This window comes from Nomascus leucogenys, chromosome 17 (genome assembly GCF_006542625.1).
Source record: "Nomascus leucogenys isolate Asia chromosome 17, Asia_NLE_v1, whole genome shotgun sequence".
In the NCBI taxonomy this organism is placed as follows: Eukaryota; Metazoa; Chordata; class Mammalia; order Primates; family Hylobatidae; genus Nomascus; species Nomascus leucogenys.
Genome location: NC_044397.1, coordinates 31,140,715 through 31,164,911, shown reverse-complemented (window position 1 = coordinate 31,164,911; position 24,197 = coordinate 31,140,715). Strand labels below are relative to the sequence as shown.

General features: G+C 53.9%; 1 protein-coding gene across 3 annotated transcripts in view; it reads left to right on the top strand.

The window, feature by feature from the left end:
* The window catches only part of FBXL18 (F-box and leucine rich repeat protein 18), a 74,273-nt gene that overhangs the window by 5,147 nt on the left and 44,929 nt on the right, over nucleotides 1-24,197 (top strand). For all 3 annotated transcript variants that reach the window (XR_004026488.1, XM_030796878.1, XM_030796877.1), the window contains exons 2-4: nucleotides 8,174-8,392; nucleotides 10,906-12,449; nucleotides 23,328-23,546. Coding sequence is in view for 2 of the 3 variants with exons in the window: in XM_030796878.1 (XP_030652738.1) it covers nucleotides 8,174-8,392; nucleotides 10,906-12,449; nucleotides 23,328-23,546 (1,982 nt within the window). In the remaining variant the exon portion in view is untranslated. The remainder of the gene's footprint in view (nucleotides 1-8,173; nucleotides 8,393-10,905; nucleotides 12,450-23,327; nucleotides 23,547-24,197) is intronic.

Below are 24,197 nucleotides of genomic sequence, written 5' to 3'. Positions count from 1 at the left end.
CCATGCCCGGCTAATTTTTGTATTTTTAGTAGAGACGGGGTTTCACCATATTGGCCAGGATGGTTTTGCTCTCTTGATCTTGAAATCTGCCCACCTTGGCCTCCCAAAGTGCTGAGATTACTGGGGTGAGCCACCGCGCCCCGCCAATGAACTTGTTTCTACACACTCATTGTCTAGTTTCAGTAGTTGTCAACATATGACCCATCTGGGTTCATCTCTGTCTCCCCCTCTCCCCCAACTCTTCTCCACCTCTCCTGTCCCCGTGGATTAGTTAAAGCACATCCCAGACATCTTACCAGTTGATTTGTGAATCCTGTGATTTCACTGGGTGCCTGAGTCATAAATAGGTTAGGGCCCATTCTTTATTTATTATTATTATTATTTTATTTATTTATTTATTTATTTATTTATTTATTTTTTTGAGACGGAGTCCCACTCTGTCACCCAGGCTGGAGTGCAGTGGTGTGATCTCGGCTCACTGCAAGCTCCGCCTCCCGGGATCACGCCATTCTCCTGTCTCAGCCTCCGGAGTAGCGGGGACTGCAGGCGTCTGCCACCACGCCCAGCTAATTTTTTTTGTATTTTTAGTAGAGACGGGGTTTCACCGTGTTAGCCAGGATGGTCTCAATCTCCTGACCTCATGATCCACCCACCTCGGTCTCCCAAAATGGGATTACAGACATGAGACACTGCGCCCGGCCTTTTATTATTATTTTTTTAAGACGGAGTTTCACTCTTGTCGTCCAGGCTGGAGTGCAATGGCACGATCTCGGCTCACCACAACCTCTGTCTCCCAGGTTCAAGCGATTCTCCTGCCTCAGCCTCCCAAGTAGCTGAGACTACAGGGATGCACCACCATGCCTGGCTAATTTTTGTATTTTTAGTAGAGACGGGGTTTCACCATCTTGGCCAGGCTGGTCTTGAACTCCTGACCTCGTGACCCACCCGCCTCGGCCTCCCAAAGTGCTGAGATTACAGGCATGAGCCACTGTGCCCGGCCCATTCTTTATTTTTATTTCTCTTTTTTTTTTTTTTTTTTGAGACGGAGTCTCGCTCTGTCGCCCAAGCTGGAGTGCAGTGGCGCAGTCTCGGCTCACTGTAAGCTCCGCCTCCTGGGTTCATGCCATTCTCCTGCCTCAGCCTCTCCAAGTAGCTGGGACTACAGGCGCCCGCCACCACGCCCGGCTAATTTTTTGTATTTTTAGTAGAGACGGGGTTTCATTGTGGTCTCGATCTCCTGACCTCGTGATCCGCCCGCCTCAGCCTCCTAAAGTGCTGGGATTATAAGCATGAGCCACCGCGCCCGGCCTTCTCTTTTTCTTTTAAAAATTTTTTTAGAGATGGGGTGTGACTATGTTGCTCAGGCTGGTCTCAAACTCCTGACCTCAAGTGATCCTCCCACCTTGGCCTCCCAAATTGCTGGGATTACAGGTGTGAGCCCCTGCGCACAGCCCAGGTTAGGGTTCTAGGTAGGAGATGTTTTTTGGCAGGTAATAAGATTTCAGATCCTTTTTTTTTTGAGACGGAGTCTTGCTCTGTCGCCCAGGCTGGAGTGCAGTGGCGCGATCTCGGCTCACTGCAAGCTCCGCCTCCCAGGTTCAAGCGATTCTCCTGCCTCAGCCTCCCAAGTAGCTGGGACTACAGGTGCCTGCCACCACATCTGGCTAATTTTTTTTTTTTTTGAGACAGAGTTTCACTCTTGTTGAGTGCCTGGAGTGCCATGGCACGATCTCGGCTCACTGCAGCCTCCGCTTCCCAGGTTCAAGCGATTCTCCTGCCTCAGCCTCCTAAGTAGCCAGGATTACAGGCATGCGCCGCTATGTCCGCATTTGTATTTTTGTAAAAAAATACAATTTTTTTGTGTGTTTTTAGTAGAGACGGGGTTTCTGCATGTTGGTCAGGCCAGTCTTGAACTACCAACTTCAGGTGATCCGCCCACCTTGGCCTCCCAAAGTGCTGAGATTACAGGCATGAGCCACCGCGCCCGGCCCTTGGCTAATTTTTTTGTATTTTTAGTAGAGACAGGATTTCACCTGTTAGCCAGGATGGTCTCGATCTCCTGATCTTGTGACCCACCTGCCTTGGCCTCCCAGAGTGTTGGGATTACAGGCGTGAGCCACCGCGCCTGGCCAAGATTTCAGATCTTAATTTTGCTTAACTTTTGAAAAAAACTAGGCTGAGCACAGATCACTTGAGCTCAGGAGTTTGAGACCAGCCTGGGCAACATGGCAAAACTCCGTCTCTACAAAAAAAGGGTTTTGAAAAAACTGTGAAATGTTACATATTCTGAAAAGTACATAAAACACAGAGTTTAGCGAATAACTAAACTCTTTAAACCACTTTCAATTTGTCATTATAGCCGGTGGTTCCTAGAGTGCCTGGTAAGTACATTCCAGGGCCTGCCACTCACACCAGAATTGGAATTTCAGGAGACCCCAGGAATGAGGTGCCTGGTCGGGACCTCTGGAAGCCTCAGCTGCCCTTTCCTGCTGGTGGAGGGAAGAGAGGTTCTGGGCTTAGGAGCCCAGGCCCTGTGGCAGGCGTTACTTGGCCTTTGACCTCCGGCCAGTTACCTAGATTTTTTTTTTTTTTTTTTTGGAGACAGGATCTCACTCTGTTGCCCAGGCTGGAGTGCAGTGGCGCGATCACAGCTCACTGCAGCCACCACTTCCCAGGTTCAGATGATCCTCCCACCTCTGCCTCCTGAATAGCTGGGACTGACTATAGGCGCGTGCCACCATGCCAGGCTAATTTTTGTATTTTTAGTGGAAACGGGGTTTCACCATGTTGGTCAGGCTGGTCTCGAACTCCTGACCTCGTGATCTGCCTGCTTTGGCCTCCCAAAGTGCTGGGATTACAGGCGTGAGCCACCGTGCCCGGCTCAACTAATTTTTTGTATTTTTTTGTAGAGACGAGGTTTTGCCACATATGCCCAGGCTGCAACTTGGATTTTTTTTTCTTTTTTCTTTTTCTTTTTTTTTTTTTTGAGACAGAGTCTTACTCTTTTACCCAGGCTGGAGTGCAGTGGTGCGATCTTGGCTCACTGTAACCTCTACCTCCTGGGTTCAAGCAATTCTCCTTGCCTCAGCCTCCCGAGTAGATGGGATTACACGCGCCTGCCACCACGCCCAGCTAATTTTTGTATTTTTAGTCGAGATGGGGTTTCACCATGTTGGCCAGGCTGGTCTCAAACTCCTGACCTCAACTGATCTGCCCGCCTCAGCCTCCCAAAGTGCTAGAATTACACGCATGAGCCACCACGCCCTTCCTGCACCCTGGTTTTTGTTTCCTCTCCAGAGCTTGCCACCTTTTTTGGTGCAAGGTGCCTTAACTTCTTAACAAAGTTGTCTCCGGAAGCCTAAGTTCCAGGGAAATGACTCAACTTGCCCGCCCAGCAGCTGCCTCCTAGGGTCCTCTGGCCGGAGATGGAGAGTTGGGGTGGGGGCCCATTTGAGCTGCTTCCTAGGCCAGCTTCTCCTCTTGTCTGAGTATCACCCCTCAAATGCCTGCCCCAGCAGTTTGGGTGCTGGCCCCACAATTGCATCAGGGGTCTGGCCTGAGATGAAACTTCTCCTTTTTTTTTTTTTTTTTTTGAGATGGAGTCTCACTCTGTCACCCAGGCTGGAGTGCAGTGGCACAATCTCAGCTCACTGCAAACTCCGCCTCCCAGGTTCAAGCGATTCTTCTGCCTCAGCCCCCTGAGTTGCTGGATAGTTGCTATGGACAGTAGCCCACCACCACGCCTGGCTAATTTTTGTATTTTTAGTAGACATGAGGTTTCACCATATTGGCCAGGCTGGTCTTGAACTCCTGACCTCGTGATCCGTCCGCTTCGGCCTCCCAAAGTGCTGGGATTACAGGTGGGAACCACCACGCCTGGCCGAAACTTCTCTTTTACTTGGGGCACGGCACGTGGAAAAAATGATGTTGTGGAATTTGCTGGGGCTGGATGGAGAGAGCTAGAACTGAATTCCTGGCATGCTGTCTCTCCCTCTCTTTTTAGAAAAAATTCTTGCGATTTCTATGCGGTTTTAAGAAAAATTCAGCCGGGCGCAGTGGCTCACGCTTGTAATCCCAGCACTTTGGGAGGCCAAGGCGGGCGGATCACGAGGTCAGGAGATCGAGACCACGGTGAAACCCTGTCTCTACTAAAAATACAAAAAATTAGCCAGGCGTGGTGGTGGGCGCCTGTAGTCCCAGCTACTCGGGAGGCTGAGGCAGGAGAATGGCGTGAACCTGGGAGGCGGAGCTTGCAGTGAGCCGAGATCGCACCACTGCACTCCAGCCTGGGTGAGAGAGCGAGACTCTTGTCTCAAAAAAAAAAAAAAAAAAAAAAAAAATTCAGTATGGTCGTGTAACTGTGGAATCTATATGATGCTGGAGTTTTTTTTTTTTTTTTTTTTTTTTTGAGACAGAGTCTCGCTCTGTCACCCAGGCTGGAGTGCAGTGGTGCGATCTCGGCTTACTGCAACCTCCGCCTTCCGGGTTCAAGCAATTCTCATGTCTCAGCCTCCCAAGTAGCTGGGATTACAGGCGCCGGCCACCACACCCGGCTAATTTTTGTATTTTTAGTAGAGATGGGGTTTCACCATGTTGCCTAGGCCTGTCTCAAACTCCTGACCTCAGGTGATCCACCCATCTCAGCCTCCGAAAGTGCTGGTTTTACAGGGGTGAGCACAGCATTACAGCGCCTGGCCCAATGCTGGAGTTTTTAATAGTGTTCTGCCCTAAGTTCTCACTCTTACCATGTGAGCTCTGTGATGGCATTCTTTCATAAACCTGCAAATCGGGAATTGGGAGGGGTACAGTTCATTCCTTGATAAGGATTGTCTCTGATTCTGATATTGTCCCTGGTTCTGATAAAGATTGTCCCTGGTTCTGATAAAGATTGTCTCTGGTTCTGATAAAGATTGTCTCTGATTCTGATAAAGATTGTCTCTGGTTCTGATAAAGGTTGTCCCTGATTTGGGAGTCTGTCTTTTGGGGATGGGCCCCACAAGTCTGGGGTGGGTTCCAGGAATCTGATTTTTATTTATTTATCTTTTTTTTTTTTTTTTTTTTTTTTTTTTTTTGAGACGAGTCTCGCTCTGTCGCCAGGCTGGAGTGCAGTGGCGCAGTCTCGCTCACTGCAAGCTCCGCCTCCCGGTCCGCCATTCTCCTGCCTCAGCCTCTCCGAGTAGCTGGGACTACAGCGCCCACCACCACGCCCGCTAATTTTTTGTATTTTTAGTAAGACGGGTTTCACCGTGTCTCGATCTCCTACCTCGTGATCCCCCCTCGCCTCCCAAGTGCTGGATTACAAGCGTACCACCGCCCGCTCTTTTCTTTTTTTTTGAGACAAGGTCTCTCTTTGTCATCCAGGCTGGAGTGCATGGCAAGATCCTGGCTCACTGCAGCCTCAACCTCCTGAGCTGAAGCGATCCTCCCACCTCAGCCTCTTGAGTAGCTGGGACAACAGGCGCATGTCACTGTGTCCCACTAATTTTTTTTTTTTTTTTTAGACCAAGTCTCGCTGTGTTGCCCAGGCTGGATGCAATGGCGCAATCTTGGCTCACCGCAACCTCTGCCTCCTGGGTTCAAGTAATTCTGCTCAGCCTCCTAAGTAGCGGGGATTACAGGTGCCCGCCACCAGGCCCAGATAATTTTTGTATTTTTTTCTTTCTATTTTTTTTTTTTTGAGTTGGAGTCTCGCTCTGTCACCAGGCTGGAGTGCAGTGGCGTGATCTCAGCTCACTGCAACCTCCACCTCCCGGTTTCAAGTGATTCTTCTGCCTTGGCCTCCTGAGTAGCTGGGACTACAGGCATATGCCACCACGCCCGACTAATTTTTGTATTTTTAGTAGAGATGGGGTTTCACCATGTTGGCCAGGCTAGTCTCGAGAACTGACCTCGTGATCTGCCCGCCTTAGCCTCCCAAAATGCTGGGATTACAGGTGTGAGCCACTGTGCCCGGCCTGTCTTGCTAATTTTTTTTTGAGACAGAGCCTTGCTCTGTCACCCAGGCTGGAGTGCAGTGGTGTGATCTTGGCTCCATGCAATCTCTACCTTCAGGCTTCAAGCCATTCTCCTGCCTCAGCCTCCTGAGTAGCTGGGACTACAAGTGCCTGCCACCATGTCCTGCTGATTTTTGTTTTTTTAGTAGAGATGGGGTTTCGCCATGTTGGCCAGGATGGTCTCGATCTCTTGACCTTGTGATTTCCCCACCTTGGCCTCCCAAACTGCTGGGATTACAGGTGTGGGTCACCGCGCCCTGCCTTGTTCTGCTAATTATTAAAATATTAGGAGGGAAGGTAGAAGTAAATGTCGAACCTCTGACCCTCATGAGCCTCATGGGTCCTTACAGGCCATGTCCTTTGGTTTCCGTGTGGCTTTCTCTTTTGGAGGATGGAGGATACTTCTTTGTTCCCAGGGAAGAAACGTGGGACAGATTCCAGTACACCTGTCTAGGTCCTGGCGAGGGCTTAGCAGGATGGGAAGCCTGTCTAGAGAGGGTGAATGGACTCTCACAGTCAGAGTTCCCAGGAAACCTCCGACACGTGTGTGCGGTGTGCAGACAGGCTCTTCCTCCACGGCCTTCACGGTTGCCATGGCAGCAGCCTGGCTTTGCAAAACTCAGAGCTTCCATCCAGGCAAATATGTACAGGAAGCAGGAGCAGGCTGGAGCCAGAGGGTCGTGTAGACACAGTCCCTGGAAAGATGATGCAGTAGAGATGATTCCGGGCACTCTCTCCTCGGCGTGGTCTTTACAGAGAGCAGCTGCTCTGAGAGGCTCCCCTTGGTAAAGCCTTCTGCCTTCCTTTGTCCTCGATTTTGGGACTTCATGTCTCATTAGGTCCAGCTCTTCTCCCTCTTCATCGTATAAACCAAAAAAGCATCAGGCATTTTGACTCAGGCCCACATTAGGGAAGAACACCTTGTAATTTGCCAGATATGAACTACAGCAATGCAAGAGGAAGTGTGCATGGCCAGGTACAGGGCTCATGCCTGAAAGACCAGCGTTTTGGAGGGCAGATCATTCGAGGTCAGGAGTTCAAGACCAGGCTGACCAACAGGGCGAAACCCCGTCTTTACTAAAAACAAAAATTAGCTGGGCATGGTGGTGCATGCCTTTAATCCCAGGTACTCAGGAGGCTGAGGCACGAAAATCTCTTGAACCTGCGAGGTGGAGGTTGCAGTGAACCAAGATCGCACCATTGCACTCCAGCCTGGGCCACAGAGTGAGACTCTCCAAAAAAAAAAAAGCCGGGCATGGTGGCTCACACCTGTAATCCCAACACTTTGGGAGACTGAGGTGGATGAATCACTTGAGGTCAGGAGTTCGCGACCTGGTTGGCCAACATGATGAAACCCCGTCTCTACTAAAAATACAAAAATTAGCTGAGCATGGTGGCAGTCGCCTGTAATCCCATGTACTTGGGAGGCTGAGGCAGGAGAATTGCTTCAACCCAGGAGGTGGAGGTTGCAGTGAACCGAGATTGCGCCACTGCACTCCACCCTGGTGACAAAGCAAGACCTGGTCTAAAAAAAAGAAAAAAAAAAAATAAGGGGCCGGGCATGGTGGCTCACACTTGCAATCCCAGCACTTTAGGAGTCTGGAGCCCAGGAGTTCAAGACCAGCTGGGGCAGCATAGCCAGATCTTGTCTCTATTATAACAAAACACCCTTTGGGAGGCCAAGGCAGGAGGATCACTTGTCCAGGAGTTTGAAATCAGCCTGAGCAACACAGGGAAACCCCATCTCTACAAAAAAACAAAAAAATTAGCGGGACAAAGTGGCATGCACCTGTTGTCCCAGGGGCATGCCACTTGGGAGGCTGAGGCAGGAGAGTCGCTTGAGCCTGGGAGGCGGAGGTTGCAGTGAGCCGAGATCACACCATTGCACTCCACCCTGGACAACAAGAGTGAAACTTCCGTCTTGCAAAAAAAGAAATAAATAAACACATAATGGTCTTTTTTTCTAATCTTTCATTTTTGAAGAGAGACCCTGGCTTACAGCTCTATAATGGGGTTTTGAAGGATTTCATGAATTGTTTGTTATGCATTTGAGATTTTTAGTAAAAGCACCTTCTTTCCCATGGATAAGGGCTTCTCTTTGCTTCTCTCCCTAGCTGCAGGCTAGGCTGACAGCCATCCTTGGGGATCCTATGGGAATTTGGTGTCCCCCTTATTTTCAGGACATATCCAATGATGATGATGACATGCACCCTGCAGCAGCTGGGATGGCGGATGGGGTCCACCTCCTGGGGTTCTCTGATGAGATCCTCCTTCATATCCTGAGTCACGTCCCCAGCACAGATCTGATTCTGAATGTCCGGCGTACCTGTCGGAAGCTCGCAGCCCTGTGCCTTGACAAGAGCCTCATCCACACCGTGTTGCTGCAAAAGGACTATCAGGTGAGCAGGCGTGGGGGCAGGAGATGGGAAACAAGCTAGATCTCAGTCTTTGAGGACTGGGTACAGCCCTGCAGTGGAACCCTGTGTGATGATGGAAAGGCGGCTGGAACTCCAAGTCTTGACTGGTGCTGTCTGCAGGATGCATTGAGGGAGAGAAGCAAGGGGCAGAAAAACGTGGGTGGTGTGCTGCCTGGGGAAGAGGGCACAGATGTATGTGGACGTAGTTCTGGGAGGGAACCTAGGGCCTTGGGAGTGGGGGAGAGGGGTTGGAGACTTGCTTTCTGGTGGATCCCTAGGAGTGGAATTGCTGGGTCACAGGAGAGGTTTGTTGTAAAGTTAAATATGTAGTTCTCCAGTGGTGCAGTAGGAGGGCGCCATTTTGCACCCCCCCAGCAGGGTATGGGAATTCTAATTGCTCTGCAGCCTTGTCAACACTTGGTACTGTCAGTTTTTAAGTTTTAGCCATTCTTTTTTTTTAGTCATTCTTTTTTTTTTTTTTTTGAGACGGAGTCTCACTGTGTTGCCCCGGCTGGAGTGCAGTGGTGCAATCTCGGCTTATCGCAAGCTCCGCCTCCTGGGTTCACGCCATTCTCCTGCCTCAGCCTCCTGAGTAGCTGGGACTACAAGTGCCCACCACCATGCCCGGCTAATTTTTTTTTTTTTTTTTGGAGACAGAGTCTCACTGTTGCCGAGGCTGGAGTGCAGTGGCACCGTGTCGGCTCACTGCAACCTCTGTCTCCTGGGTTCATGCAATTCTCCTGCCTCAGTCTCCCAAGTAGCAGGAATTACAGGCGTCCACCACCACACTGGGCTAGTTTTGTTTTTTTTTTTTTTTTGAGACAGAGTCTTGCTCTGTCATCCAGGCTGGAGTGCAGTGGCGCAATCTTGGCTCACTGCAAACTCCGCCTCCCAGGTTCACGCCATTCTCCTGCCTCAGCTTCCCGAGTAGCTGGGACTACAGGCGCCCACCACCATGCCCGGCTAATTTGGCTAATTTTTTTTTTTTTTTTTTTGAGACGGAGTCTTGCTCTGTCACCCAGGCTGGAGTGCAGTGGCGCGATCTCGGCTCCCTGCAAGCTCTGCCTCCCGGGTTCACGCCATTCTCCTGCCTCAGCCTCCCAAGTAGCTGGGACTACAGGCGGCTGCCACCACGCCCGGCTAATTTTTTGTATTTTTTAGTAGAGACAGGGTTTCACCCTGTTAGCCAGGATGGTCTCGATCTCCTGACCTCATGATCTGCCTCCGCCTGCCTTGGCCTCCCAAAGTACTGGGATTACAGGTGTGAGCCACCATGCCCGGCCTTGCCTGGCTAATTTTTGCATTTTTAGTAGAGACAGGGTTTCACCGTGTTAGCCAGGATGGTCTCATCTCTTGACCTCGTGGTCCACCCGCCTCGGCCTCCCAAAGTGCCGCGATTACAGGCATGCGCTGAAGCGCCCGGCCTTCCTTCCTCTTTGTGGCTGGATCACATTTCCCCGTGTGGACAGTTGGCATTTGGTTTGTCCATCCACCTGTTGATGGACACTGGGGCTGTTTGTACCTGTGGCTTCTTGTGAATCTGCTGCAGTGAACAGGCACAGGGTAGGGAGGCTGAGTCTCAGCTTTCAGTTCTTTTGGGTCTGTCCCTAGGAGTGAAATTGCTGGGTCATGTGGTATCCCTGTGTTTAGCTTTTTGAGGAACCACCACCAAACCATTTTTTTTTTCTTTTTTGAGACGGAGTCTTGTTCTTTCACCAGGCTGGAGTGCAATGGTGCCATCTTGGCTCACTGCAACCTCCACCTCCCGGGTTCAAGCGATTCTCCTGCCTCCTCCCCAGTAGCTTGGCTTACAGGCACATGCCACCACATCCAGCTAATTTTTGTATTTTTAGTAGAGATGAGGTTTCACCATGTTGGCCAGGATGGTCTTGATCTCCTGACCTCAGGTGATCCGCCCTCCTCGGCCTTCCAAAGGGCTGGGATTACAGGCGTGAGCCACTGTGCCCGGCCCTTTTTTTCTTTTTGAGACAGAGTCTCTTTCTGTTGCCCAGGCTGGAGTGTAGTGGCAAGATCTTGGCTCATTGCAACCTCCACCTCCCAGGTTCAAGCTATTCTCCTGCCTTCGCCTCTGGAGTAGCTGGGATTAAAGGCACGCGCCACCATGCCTGACTAGTTTTTGTATTTTCAGTTGAGATGGGGCTTCACCACGTTGGCCAGGATGAACTCGAACTCCTGACCTCAGGTGATCCATCTGCCTTGGCTTCCCAAAGTGCTGGGATGACAGGCATGAGCCACCGTGCCCGCCTACCAAACCGTTTTCTACTGTGGCTGCACCCCTCTACCAGTCCCACTTAGCTGGGGACTCTTGACTCTTGGCTCCAGGTCAGTGTGCGGGCAGGTAGGCAGGGAGAAGTGGGGAGCTTCCCTCCCGGTGGAGCAGCTGCTGCAAGGGAGAGTGCGTGCACTGAGGGTTGGAGACCCGTAGGTGCCTTCAGCCCTTTCCTTCCTCTCCCCGCCCTGCCTCTGTCCCGCAGGCGAGCGAGGACAAAGTGAGGCAGCTGGTGAAGGAGATCGGCCGGGAGATCCAGCAGCTGAGCATGGCTGGCTGCTACTGGCTGCCTGGCTCCACCGTGGAACACGTGGCCCGCTGCCGCAGTCTGGTGAAGGTGAACCTCTCGGGCTGCCACCTCACCTCCCTGCGCCTCTCCAAGATGCTCTCGGCCCTGCAGCACCTGCGCTCGCTGGCCATCGACGTGAGCCCCGGCTTCGACGCCAGCCAGCTGAGCAGCGAGTGCAAGGCCACACTGAGCCGCGTGCGGGAGCTCAAGCAGACGCTGTTCACGCCCTCCTACGGTGTGGTGCCCTGCTGCACCAGCCTGGAGAAGCTGCTGCTCTACTTCGAGATTCTAGACCGCACGCGCGAGGGCGCCATCCTTTCGGGCCAGCTTATGGTGGGCCAGAGCAACGTGCCGCACTACCAGAACCTGCGGGTCTTCTATGCGCGCCTGGCCCCCGGCTACATCAACCAGGAGGTGGTGCGGCTCTACTTGGCCGTGCTTAGCGACCGCACTCCTCAGAACCTCCACGCCTTCCTCATCTCCGTCCCCGGCAGCTTCGCGGAGAGCGGCGCCACCAAGAACCTCCTGGACTCCATGGCGCGCAACGTCGCGCTGGATGCCCTGCAGCTGCCCAAGTCCTGGCTGAACGGCTCTTCCCTCCTGCAGCACATGAAATTCAACAACCCGTTCTACTTCAGTTTCAGCCGCTGCACCCTGTCAGGCGGCCATCTGATCCAGCAGGTCATCAACGGCGGAAAGGACCTGCGGAGCCTGGCCAGCTTGAACCTCAGCGGCTGCGTCCACTGCCTGTCCCCAGACTCGCTGCTCCGCAAGGCGGAGGACGACATTGATAGCAGCATCCTGGAGACGCTGGTGGCGTCCTGCTGCAACCTGCGCCACCTGAACCTCTCGGCTGCCCACCACCACAGCTCGGAGGGCCTGGGCCGCCACCTCTGCCAGCTCCTGGCCCGGCTGCATCACCTGCGCTCCCTCTCCCTGCCTGTCTGCTCTGTCGCCGACTCCGCGCCGCGCGCGGACCGCGCGCCGGCCCAGCCGGCCATGCACGCAGTACCACGCGGCTTTGGCAAGAAAGTGCGTGTGGGCGTGCAGTCCTGTCCCAGCCCCTTCTCGGGCCAGGCGGGCCCCCAGCCCTCCTCCGTGTTCTGGTCTCTTCTGAAGAACCTGCCCTTCCTGGAACACCTCGAGCTGATCGGGTCCAACTTCTCCTCCGCCATGCCGCGCAACGAGCCCGCCATCCGCAACTCGCTCCCACCCTGCAGCCGCGCGCAGAGCGTCGGGGACTCAGAGGTGGCCGCCATCGGCCAGCTGGCCTTCCTGCGGCACCTGACGCTCGCACAGCTGCCCAGCGTCCTTACGGGCTCCGGGCTGGTCAGTATCGGCCTGCAGTGCCAGCAGTTGCGGTCCCTGTCGCTGGCCAACCTGGGCATGATGGGGAAGGTGGTGTACATGCCCGCGCTCTCAGACATGTTGAAGCACTGCAAGCGGCTGAGGGACCTCAGGTGAGGGGGCCGCGGGGACCTCCCGGGCCTCTGCTGGAGGCTGGCGGAGGGAAGTGGGGCGTTCGCGTGGAGCTCGGAGGCAGCCCTGCCGCAGGCCTGCCCTCCAGGAGCGCAGAGGCTGGGGCGGGGCCTCGCAGCGTGCCACGTCGGTCTCAGGGGGCTCTGGGGAGACCGGCATCTAGAGGAGCCGGGGGTGCAGGAGGCGGATGTCTGAGCTTAGTGTCCTTATTCCTGATAGTGTTTGAGTGATTGCCTGGCCCTACTGTGAGTCATCCTGTGTAATCGTGTCACGAGCCCGCCAGGTGCATCATTGTTGCCACTCAGCAGAGCTAGTAGGTGGGGGAGTCAGGATTTGAACCCAGGCCTCTCTGACCTGACTTTGCAATGCAATTCCTTTTTCTAAAACATTTAAATTTTATTTATTTATTTATTTTTGAGACAGGGTCTCTCTCTGTCATCCAAGCTGGAGTGCAGTGCCGCCATCATAGCTCACTGCAGCCTCAACCTCTTGGGCTCAATTAATCCTTCTGCCTCAGCCTCCCAAGTAGCTGGGACTACAGGCATATACCATCACACCTGGCTATATATATATATATATATATTTTTTTTTTTTTTTTTTTTTTTTTTTTTTGAGACGGAGTCTCGCTCTGTCGCCCAGGCTGGAGTGCAGTGGCGCGATCTTGGCTCACTGCAAGCTCCGCCTCCCAGGTTCACGCCATTCTCCTGCCTCAGCCTCTCCGAGTAGCTGGGACTACAGGCGCCCACCACCACGCCCGGCTAATTTTTTTTGTATTTTTAGTAGAGACGGGGTTTCACCGTGGTCTCAACCTCCTGACCTTGTGATCCGCCCGCCTCGGCCTCCCAAAGTGCTGGGATTACAAGCGTGAGCCACCGCGCCCGGCCTATATTTTTAAAATTTTGTAGAGACAAGGTCTCACTATGTTGCCCAGACTAGTTTTGAGCTCCTGGGCTCAAGTGATCCTCCACCTCAGCCTCCCAAAGTGCTGGTGCTGGGATTACAGGTGTGAGCCACTGCACTTGGCTTCCATCTTTGCTTTTTTATTTATTTATTTATTTTTTGGAGACAGAGTTTCATTCTACACACCCAGGCTGGAGTGCAGTGGTGCGATCTCAGTTCACTGCAACCCCTGCCCCCTGGGTTCAAGCGGTTCTCCCACCTCAGCCTCCCGAGCAGCTGGGACTACAGGTGTGCACCAGCACACCTGGCTAATTTTTTTGTATTTTTAGTAGAGATGGGGTTTCGCCATGTTGGCCAGGCTGGTCTCGAACTCCTGACCTCAGGTGATCCACCTGCCTCGGCCTCCCAAAGTTCTCGGTTTACAGGCATAAGTCACCACGCCTGGCAAGGCAGATGCTTTGTGGGTCAGTAAGCACCATGTGAAGAAACCCCAGAGACTTGGAAATATGTCAGAGAGCAGTCAGTTCAGAGGGTCCAGGGCACAATGGGAGGTGGGAGGGAGTAGGGAAGACGGGGCAGACAAGGAAGGAGGGCAACAGTGCCGAGGGGTTTCACCAGGGAGAGGGAGCAGCCTCCCTGGGCATCCCACATGGACTGCAGGGGACCGGATGGAGGAGACAGGAGAGGTCAGCTCAGGACGGGGACCACAGACTCCTGGGAGGTGATGGTCCTTGGGACTAGGAGCAGGACCTGTCCCAGAGTGGGGAGGAGGTGGAACCGCAGGCCTGGGAGAGCTCCACCCCAGACAGTGTCAGGGGCCCATGGCCTTTCCAGAGCCAAGCACAACATGAATTTATGCTGAATTATGCTGTGGAGTGAATGGTGTTCTTGTCAGTTCCTAGTATTTAAGGAATAAGAATTCGTTAACTTGAGATGAATTTGAAAATCTTGGCTGATAAATCTGATCTTGAAAAATTACCCAAAATGGGGTCGGGCATGGTGGCTCACTCCTGTAATCCCAGCAGTTTGGGAGGCCAAGGTGGGCGGATCACCTAAGGTCAGGAGTTGGAAACCAGCCTGGCCAACATGGTAAAACCCTGTTTCTACCAAAAACATACAGAAATTAGCGGGGCGTGGCGGCAGGCACCTGTAATTCCAGCTACTCAGGAGGCTGAGGCAGGAGAATTGCTCTTTACCCGGGAGGCAGAGGTTGCAGTGAGCCAGATCGCACCACTGCACTCCAGCCTGGGTGACAGAGTGAGACTCTCAAAAAGAAAAGAAAAGAAAAGAAAAATTACCCAAAATGGGCTGGGCGCAGTGGCTCACGCCTGTAATCCCAGCACTTTGGGAGGCCGGGGTGGGTGGATCATAAGGTCAGGAGATCGAGACCATCCTGGCCAACACCATGAAACCCCGTCTCTACTAAAAAAAATACAAAAAATTAGCCAGGCGTGGTGGTGGGTGCCTGTAGTCCCAGCTACTCGGGAGGCTGAGGCAGGAGAATGGCGTGAACCCGGGAGGTGGAGCTTGCAGTGAGCCGAGATCGCGCCACTGCACTCCAACCTGGGGAACAGAGCGAGACTCTGTCAAAAAAAAAAAAAAAAAAAAAAAAAAAAAAAAAAAAAAGGCCGGGCGCGGTGGCTCACGCTTGTAATCCCAGCACTTTGGGAGGCCGAGGCGGACGGATCACGAGGTCAGGAGATCGAGACCACGGTGAAACCCCATCTCTACTAAAAATACAAAAAAAAAATTAGCCGGGCGTGGTGGCGGGCGCCTGTAGTCCCAGCTACTCGGAGAGGCTGAGGCAGGAGAATGGCCTGAACCCGGGAGGCGGAGCTTGCAGTGAGCTGAGATTGCACCACTGCACTCCACCCTGGGCGACAGAGCGAGACTCTGTCTCAAAAAAAAAAAAAAAAAAAAAAAAAAAAAAAAAAAAAGAAAAGAAAATTACCCAAAAGGGGCCAGGCGCGGTGGCTCACACCTGTAATCCCAGCACTTTGGGAGGCTGAGGCGGGCGGATCACGAAGTCAGGAGATTGAGACCATCCCGGCCAATACGGTGAAACCCCATCTCTACTAAAAAAAATACAAAAAATTAGCCGGGCTTGGTGGCGGGTGCCTGTAGTCCCAGCTGCTCGGGAGGCTGAGGCAGGAGAATGGCGTGAACCCGGGAGGCGGAGCTTGCAGTGAGCCGAGATTGCGCCACTGCACTCCAGCCTGGGTCACAGAGCAAGACTCTGTCTCAAAAAAGAAAAGAAAAAAATTACCCAAAAGGTAGTGAAGGCCTTGAGCCTCAGTACTACGAGGGACTGGGTGGGGGAGAAAGTGGAGGCAGGGCTTAGATGAGTGAGCTGGTGTCTCTGTGAGTCCTTAGCTAGTGGGGTGGGTTGCGGGTACATGAAGTCATGCTCCAGCCTAAGGGGCACGTGGGCACGTGTCATTGTCCCCAGAATAGTTAGCATTTACTTTGTGCCTTTGCTGAGAGCCATGCACTGAGCCCATCTTCTCTGCCATAATCTGCTGAGGTTGCAGTCTTGATCATTCCCATTTCCCAGATGAGGCTGTGGGAGCTCAGGGGGAGCTGAGTCTCTCGCAAACACCAGTGCTTGACCTTGGCCCTGGAGCCATGCAGAGTAGAGATAAGGGCGCCCCTTGTAAATCTCCACTCTCCCGAAGAAGGCATGGCAGGAAGTGGCCGGGTCTGCTCAGGAGCAGCAGAGCTGGAGGCTCACACCCTGGAGCCCTCCGGGGCCATACAGCCAGCTTGTCACCGCCCTCCTTCTCAGCCTCCTCCCACTGGAGACCTGTTAGTCTTGGGCTGAGAAGCCTAGGATCAAACCCAGGACTTTCAAATGGCAGAGCAGATTGCTAGAAGCCTCTGTATTTCCTGTCTGGTGGAGTCACCAGGCCTTGGCCGCTTTGATTCTCAGCTCTAGCCACTGCGGGGCTCCATGCTTGGGGAGCGCGGTGGTTATTCATGCTCTGACCCAGGCATCCTGGAGATGGTTGCTTTGAGAACCAGATGGGTGACTTTTCAGAATCCCCCTGCTTTAGAAATTTGACTTGGCCGGGCGCGGTGGCTCACGCCTGTCATCCCAGCACTTTGGGAGGCCGAGGCGGGTGGATCACGAGGTCAGGAGATCGAGACCATCCTGGGTAACACGGTGAAACCCCGTCTCTACTAAAAATACAAAAAATTAGCCGGGCGAGGTGGCGGGTGCCTGTAGTCCCAGCTACGCGGGAGGCTAAGGCAGGAGAATGGCGTGAACCCCAGGGGGCGGAGCCTGCAGTGAGCCGAGATCATGCCACTGCACTCCAGCCTGGGCGACAGCGAGACTCCGTCTCAAAAAAAAAAAAAAAATTGACTCAAAAGCATGTAAAATTTGGGCTTTCCCCACTTTTTTTTTTTTTTTTAATGGTCTCATTCTGCCTCCCAGGCTAGAGTGCAGTGGCATGATCACAGCTCACTGAACCTCGACCTCGTCTGGCTCAGGTGATCCTCCCATCTCAGCCTCCTGAGTAGCTGGGACTACAGGCACACGAGACCGTGCCTGGCTAGTTTTTTTTTTTTTTTTTGGAGACAGAGTCTCACTCTGTCGCCCAGGCTTGGGTACAATGGCACGATCTCAGCTCACTGAAACCTCTGCCTCCTGGGTTCAAGCGATTCTCCTGTCTCAGCCTCCAGAGTAGCTGGGATTACAGGCGCCCACCACCATACTCGGCTAATTTTTTTTTTGTATTTTTAGCAGAGATGGGGTTTCACCATGTTGGCCAGGCTGGTCTCAAACCCCTGACCTCAGGTGATCTGCCCACCTCGGCCTCCCAAAGTGCTGGGATTAGAGGCATAAGCCACTGCGTCCGGCCACCCGGCTAGTTTTTTGTATTTTTTGTAGAGATGAGGTCTTGCTATGTTGCCTGGGCTGGTCTTGAACTCCTGGGCTCAAGTGATTGATCCTCCTGCCTGGGCCACCCAAAGGGCTGGGATCACAGGTGTGAGCCACTGTGCCTGGTCCAGAGGGTCTCTTAAGTGTTGGCCTCCTAGTCGATGGGCCTAAGCCAAGCCCTGAGTCCAGGCTGAGGTCTGGCCTGGGAGAGTTGCTTTGGCGTCCTCAGCTCATAGGTGGCCTTTAGCTGTGGAAACAGGTGAGCCCACGGATTGGGCTGGGGCACACGTGACAAGGATTGACCAGGAAGAGGAAGAAGAATGTGGAAGGGAGACTGAGCAGAGGCTGTCAGCAAGGGAGTCACTGGCCGGAGGGAGGGGGTGTTCCAGAAGCAAGAGGCAGAGGTGACGGCAGCCGCCGTGGGTGGAGGGGACCTTTGGGCTCATGTGACCTCTGCCAGGTGCTCTTCATGGGTGTACAGGTCTTGACCACTTTGATATTCTCAACAACCTCTGACAACAACCTCTGAGTGTCGACACAGTTATACCCACTTAATGGATGAAGAAAGTAAGGCCCAGAGAGTGCATGAACTCGCCCAGGTCACATGGCTGCTTGTCTCTGGCCTCCCGGGGTGAGGGTGATTTCATGGTCCCCGATGGCTTCCGGAGCCTGGGACGGAATCTCCGTGGCCAAGGGCCTTCCTCAGGAGCAGGGCCACGGAGAAAGTGTGGAGAGGCCTGCGGACCCCAAGTTCAGTGGGTTTTGTGGGCCAGGCTGAGAGCCTGACCCTGTTCATAATGCCATCTCTGTGCACACATTCCAGCCTGTGCCCAGCAGCCCCTGAGAACCACGTCTGCTCTGAGCTGGGTACTGCCTGTTCAGAACAAACGCTGGTTCCCAGACACTGCCAGCTGGCCCCGTTCCTCTGGATTCCTGCCTTCTGCGGCAGGGGAGCCCAGGGACGCTGCACTGGAAGGAGCAGGTGGCACTCGCTTGCCCGTGGGCGGGAGCTGTGCAGAGGAAACGGCGCTGGGACCCCTGGAGGCTGGCACAATGCTCCGAGGCCGCATCCTGGGGCAGCCGGAGTCTCTTTGGTGGCAGAGCTTGGAATCTCAGGCCAGCCTGCTGCTGCCACTGGCAGCCCCCACACCGTGACCCCCAGCTTTGTGCCTGCTGGGGCTCGTGGCAGGGAGGGGGTGGTGCAGGAAGGAGTCGCTCTGGCTGGGGCTTGGACACACCTCAGTAGTAAGGGGATTACAAATTGGACAGAAAAGCCACCTTCTTTCCCCAGACCAGCTAAGCCCTGCTTGCGGTGGAGGGCCGGGGAGCGTGTCACCCTGAGTCACCCAGGCTGCTGTGAGCGGGACCAGGGCAGCATCTGGGCAGAAGCGGGCCATCCTTTTCAGAGCCAGGCCCTGGAGCCACCCCAGGGACACCTCGGAGGCCTGGGTGCTGCTGTCACGTCCCGTGCGGTGGGTGGCCAGCTGGGAGCCCCCGCACTGTGAGCTCAGCACCTTTCATGCCCACAGAGTCACCGGGAGAACCAGGTGTCCCCTCAGGGAGCAGCATGGGGAGGCTGCATCTTCACTCAAAGGTGAGGCCTGGCGCAGTGGGAGCCTTTTCTTCGTCCCCATCCTCCCTGCTGACGCTGCCGGTCACTCGAGTCAGGTCAGCTCTGCCACCATCCTGGATGCCATGCCCTAGGTGGCATGCCGTGGGAGCCTGGGAAGCTTTAGACGTGCCATGCCCCCTGCCTGACCAGTCACTCCCGTGGGCCTGCCACTTCCTGAACACCTGTGACAGGTGACTTCCTCCGGGGCGGAAGAATGTGGATGTGGTTATCTAGTGGAAAAAAGTTTTTTTTCCACGCTCTGCTGACTTGGTTTTTAACCCCAGAGGCTCGGGGCGGTCTGGGGCGGGTAGCACGGACCCGCATCGCCACCTAGTGACAACACGACGGCAGCCGTCCTTGCCCAACGCCCCGTTTCCATCTCCTGCTGTCTGGAGCCTCCTGCTTTTGCTTTGGAGAGAAATCCAGAGGTGACTTTGCAGCTCAGCAGATGTGTCGCCTGCACCATCGTTTTTACCCCTCCCCATTTCCTATCTTCAGGTCTGCAAAGGGATGTTTACTTTAGGATTTTTTTAGGGAGAGGTGGTATATAAAATATATTTTATTTTATTTTATTTATTTTTTTATTTTTTTGAGACGAAGTCTCGCTCTGTCGCCCGGGCTGGAGTGCAGTGGTGCAATCTCGGCTCACTGCAAGCTCCGCTTCCCAGGTTCACGCCATTCTCCTGCCTCAGCCTCTCCGAGTAGCTGGGACTACAGGCGCCCGCCACCACGCCCGGCTTATTTTTTTGTATTTCTAGTAGAGACGGGGTTTCACTGTGGTCTCGATCTCCTGACCTCGTGATCCACCCGCCTCGGCCTCCCAAAGTGCTGGGATTACAAGCGTGAGCCACCGTGCCCGGCCTAAAATATATTTTAATGAAAACACTTTATTACTATCTCTAAATAAAAACAATTTGAATAGCTTAACAAAACAAATGTAGAAAAATAAAGACAATTTGGACGTTTTATGTTATTATTTATTTAATTTTATTTATTTATTTTTTGCGTGAGACAGAGTCTCGCTCTGTCACCCAGGCTGGAGTTGTCACCCAGGCTGGAGTGCAATGGCGCAATCTCAGCTTACCGCAACCTCTGCCTCCCGGGTTCAAGCAATTCTCCTGCCTTAGCTTCCCCAGTAGCTGGGATAACGGGCGTGTCCCACCACGCCCAGCTAATTTTTTTTTTTTTTTTTTTTTTGAGACGGTGTTTCACTCTTTTTGCCCAGGCTGGAGTACAATGGTGCCATCTTGGCTCCCCGCAACCTCCGCCTCCCAGGTTGAAGCGATTTTCCTACCTCAGCCTCCTGAGTAGCTGGGATTACAGGTGTGTGCCACTACGACTGGCTAATTTTGTATTTTTAGTAGAGATGGGGTTTTCCCATGTTGGTCAGGCTGGTCTCAAACTCCTGACCTCAGGTGATCTGCCCTTCTTGGCCTCCGAAAGTGTTGGGATTACAGGCGTGAGCCACTGCGCCTGGCCCACCTGGCTAATTTTTGTATTTTTAGTAGAGACGGGGTTTTGCCATGTTGGCCAGTCTCGAACTCCTGACGTTAGGTGTTCTGCCTGCCTCAGCCTCCCAAAGTGCTGGGATTATAGGCCTGAGCCACTGCACCTGGCTGAGAATTTCTACTTAAATCAATTAAAATAAAATTAACTGCCAGACATGGTGGCTCAAGCCTATAATCCTAGCACTTTGGGAGGCTGAGGCAGGAGGGTTGCTTGAGCTCAGGAGTTTGAGACCAGCCTGGGCAACATAGTGAGACCCCCAACTCCACACATACACAGACACACACACACACACACACACACACACACACACACAAGTAAATAACCAGTCTCATGAGCCACACTTCCTTTATTTAAAAAAAATTTTTTGGACGGGCGCGGTGGCCCATGCCGAAAAAGGAGATCGAGACCATCCTGGCTAACATGGTGAAACCCCGTCTCTACTAAAAATACAAAAAAAATTAGCCAAGCATGCTGGCGGGTGCCTGTAGTCCCAACTACTCGGGAGGCTGAGGCAGGAGAATGGTGTGAACCCGGGAGGCGGAGCTTGCAGTGAGCCGAGATTGCGCCACTGCACTCCAGCCTGGGCAGCCGAGTGAGACTGTCACTCTGTCATCCAGCTTGGAGTGCAGTGTTACGATCCTAGCTCACTGAAGCCTCGACGTCCTGGGCTCAAGTAATCCTCCCACCTCAGCTTCCCAAGTAGCTGGGAGTACAGGTGCGCATCACCATGGCTGGATAATTTTTTTTTTTTTTTTTTTTTTGAGACAGAGTCTCGCTCTTGCCCAGGCTGGAGTGCAGTGGTGCGATCTTGGCTCACTGCAAGCTCTGCCTCCCAGGTTCACACCATTCTCCTGCCTCAGCCTCCCGAGTAGCTGGTTCTACAGGCACCCGCTACCATGCCTGGCTAATTTTTTTGTATTTTTGAGACAGAGTCTCACTCCGTCACTGAGGCTGGAGTGCAGTGGCACTGTGTCTGCTCACTGCAACCTCTATCTCCTGGGTTCAAGCAATTCTCCTGCCTCAGCCTCCCGAGTAGCTGGGATTACAGGCGTCCACCACCACGCCCGGCTAGTTTTTATATTTTTAGTAGAGACAGGTTTCACCATGTTGGCCAGGATGGTCTTGAACTCCTGACCTCAGGTGATCTGCCCGCCTCGGCCTCCCAAAGTGCTGGGATTACAGGCGTGAGCTACCGCGCCCGGCCGCTTGGATAATTTTTGTACTTTTTGTAGAGCTGGGCTCTCACTATGTTGCCCAGGCTGTTCTCAAACTCTTGGGCTCAAGTGATCCTCCTGCTTTGGCCTCCTGAAGGGCTGGGATTACAGGTGTGAGCCACCATGCCCGTCCCTGCCTTCGTCTTTTTGTGTCACTTACCAGGGAAGGATCTCCGTGCCTATGGCGCCTTCTGCTGTGGCTGTCCTCAGCATCTGTACTAGGATCCTGGGGCTGCCAGGACAATTGATCACAAACTGAGTGGCTTAATGCAACAGGCATTTATTGTCTCACGATTCTGGAGCCCAGAGGCCCAAAATCAGGCTGTGGGCAGGGGTGGTTCCTTCTGAGGATGGTGAGGAGGAACTCGGGCGCCTGCTGGCCATGCCTGGCGCTCCTTGGCTGGTGGACACGTGGCCCCAGTCTCTGCCTCTGTTGTGACCTGGCTGCCTTCTGTCTGTGTCTGGATATCTCTGTGCCTTCACCTGGCCTTATAAGGAACCAGTCATTAGATTTAGAGCCCCCCTCAGGCAGGATGCATCCTCCTCTTAACTCCCTTGCATCCACAACGAACCTGCATCCAAATAAGGCCACACCCTCAGGTCCCAAGCTGAGGACTCCTGCATAGTGTGTGTGTTGGGGGGCGTCGCAGCTCAGCCCACACTAGCCTCTCCCCATTCGCCTCACCCATCCCTCCAGCGGCTCCTCCCTCCACCCCGGGAGCTCCTGGCAGCCCCTGAAGTCACTCCCCTCCAGCCTCTCTGCTCCCTCTCAATTCTTATCTCAGGGGCCCCTGCACCCCACGACCTGCCACAGTCCAGGTCTTGCCCAGTCCCACAGCCTGGTTCTCCAAGGGCCCCTGGACCTGTCCTCAGCAGCGCTGCATCCCCACATCTGGCACTGCACCTCGAGACGTGGCCTGTCCTTCTGCTTTCTGTCTGCATGGACAGACTCCCCAGGAAGGATCTAGAATGTCGTCCCGTACTTCCCTTCCCAAGTCCTCCCCTTCCCCTTGGGTTCTCCAGTCTTGGTCTCTGTCACCGTAGCCTTGGTGTGGACTTGTGGGGCCTCTTCCTTGCCCTGTGGCCCGGCCCTGCCCTGGCTGCCAACCTCTTAGCTTGGCCCCACTCCCCTTGGCCTCCCCCTTTGGCTCTGCAGCCGTCCAGCGCTGTCCTCCCATCTGTCGGGCTGGAGTGGCCTCCACCCGGCTGAAGTTCCTGCCTACCCCACCCTCCGCCTCCCAGATTCCCGCCTTCTCCCTCCCCGCCACCAACCTCTCAGATTACCGCCCTCTCTCATGGTGTTCAGTCCCCATCTGCCTCCCTGTCCAGCTGAGCTTCCCAAGGGCAGGGGCCATGTGCGGGGTCCTCTTTGCATCCACTGCCCAGCACACCAGCGTTTGAGGAATGTAGGGTGCCTGGGGGTCAGTGGAGTGTACCAGGCAGGCTGCGGACACAGATGCTGATGGCCTCGGCTGGTGACTCGAAGCCGGGCTCTGTAGACACTGGCTGGCTGCTTGCATAAGGACCACCGGGTCCCCTCCAAATCAGATCTCCAAGGGGGACCCTGGGAGCCTGAGTCGGCACCCAGTACTCCAAGGGATAATGGTATTGGGGGGGGGGCGAGAACAGCTGGGCTGGGCCCCAGGCCAGGAAGCTTCCACTGGCAGCACCTCCAGACGCCCAGCTGGCCTGGCCTGCCAGCCCCTCCCACGGACCTCACAGCTGCCCTTTCTCCCCGCAGGCTGGAGCAGCCCTACTTCAGCGCCAATGCTCAGTTCTTCCAGGCGCTGAGCCAGTGCCCCTCGCTGCAGCGCCTGTGCCTGGTCTCTCGCAGCGGCACCCTCCAGCCCGATGCCGTGCTGGCCTTCATGGCTCGCTGCCTGCACGTTGTCATGTGCCACCTGTTCACCGGGGAGTCCCTTGCCACCTGCAAGAGCCTGCAGCAGTCGCTTCTCCGCAGGTGAGTGATGTGGGTTGCGTACAGCTTCAGGGGTCGCAGACATCACCAACATCCCGTGACCTGGTCCCCAGCCTTCACTGAGTGCTTACCAGTGATTTCTTGGAATTGACGAGCACCAGGCAGTGACAGGGTGAAAGCAAGGGGTTTGGTCTCCTATGGCCCAGCCTCTGCTCCTTGAGCACTCCCTAGCCACATGGTAAATTTTCTAGATAGTTCAAGCTCTCCTCTCCCACAAGTACAAAAGTCTTCTTATTATTATTATTACTTTGAAGACGGAGTCTCACTGTGTTGCCCAGGCTGGAGTGTAGTGGCGAAATCTCGGCTCACTGCAACCTTTGCCTTCCGGGTTCAAGCGATTCTCCTGCCTCGGCTTCCTGAGTAGCTGGGATTACAGGTGTGTGCCACCAGCATGTATTTTGTATTTTAGTAAAGATAGGGTTTCACCATGTTGGTCAGGCTGGTCTTGAACTCCCGACCTCAGGTGATCCGCCTGACTCGGCCTCCTAAAGTGCTGGGATTACAGGCATGAGCTACCACACCCAGCCTGCAACCATCTTTTAACTCTGGATTTTTCACATCTCTGCACATTGTTTAGATCTAGAAGCAGTGGTTACTTGGACAGTTGTGGGTAAAGGTGGTAAATTTAACAGA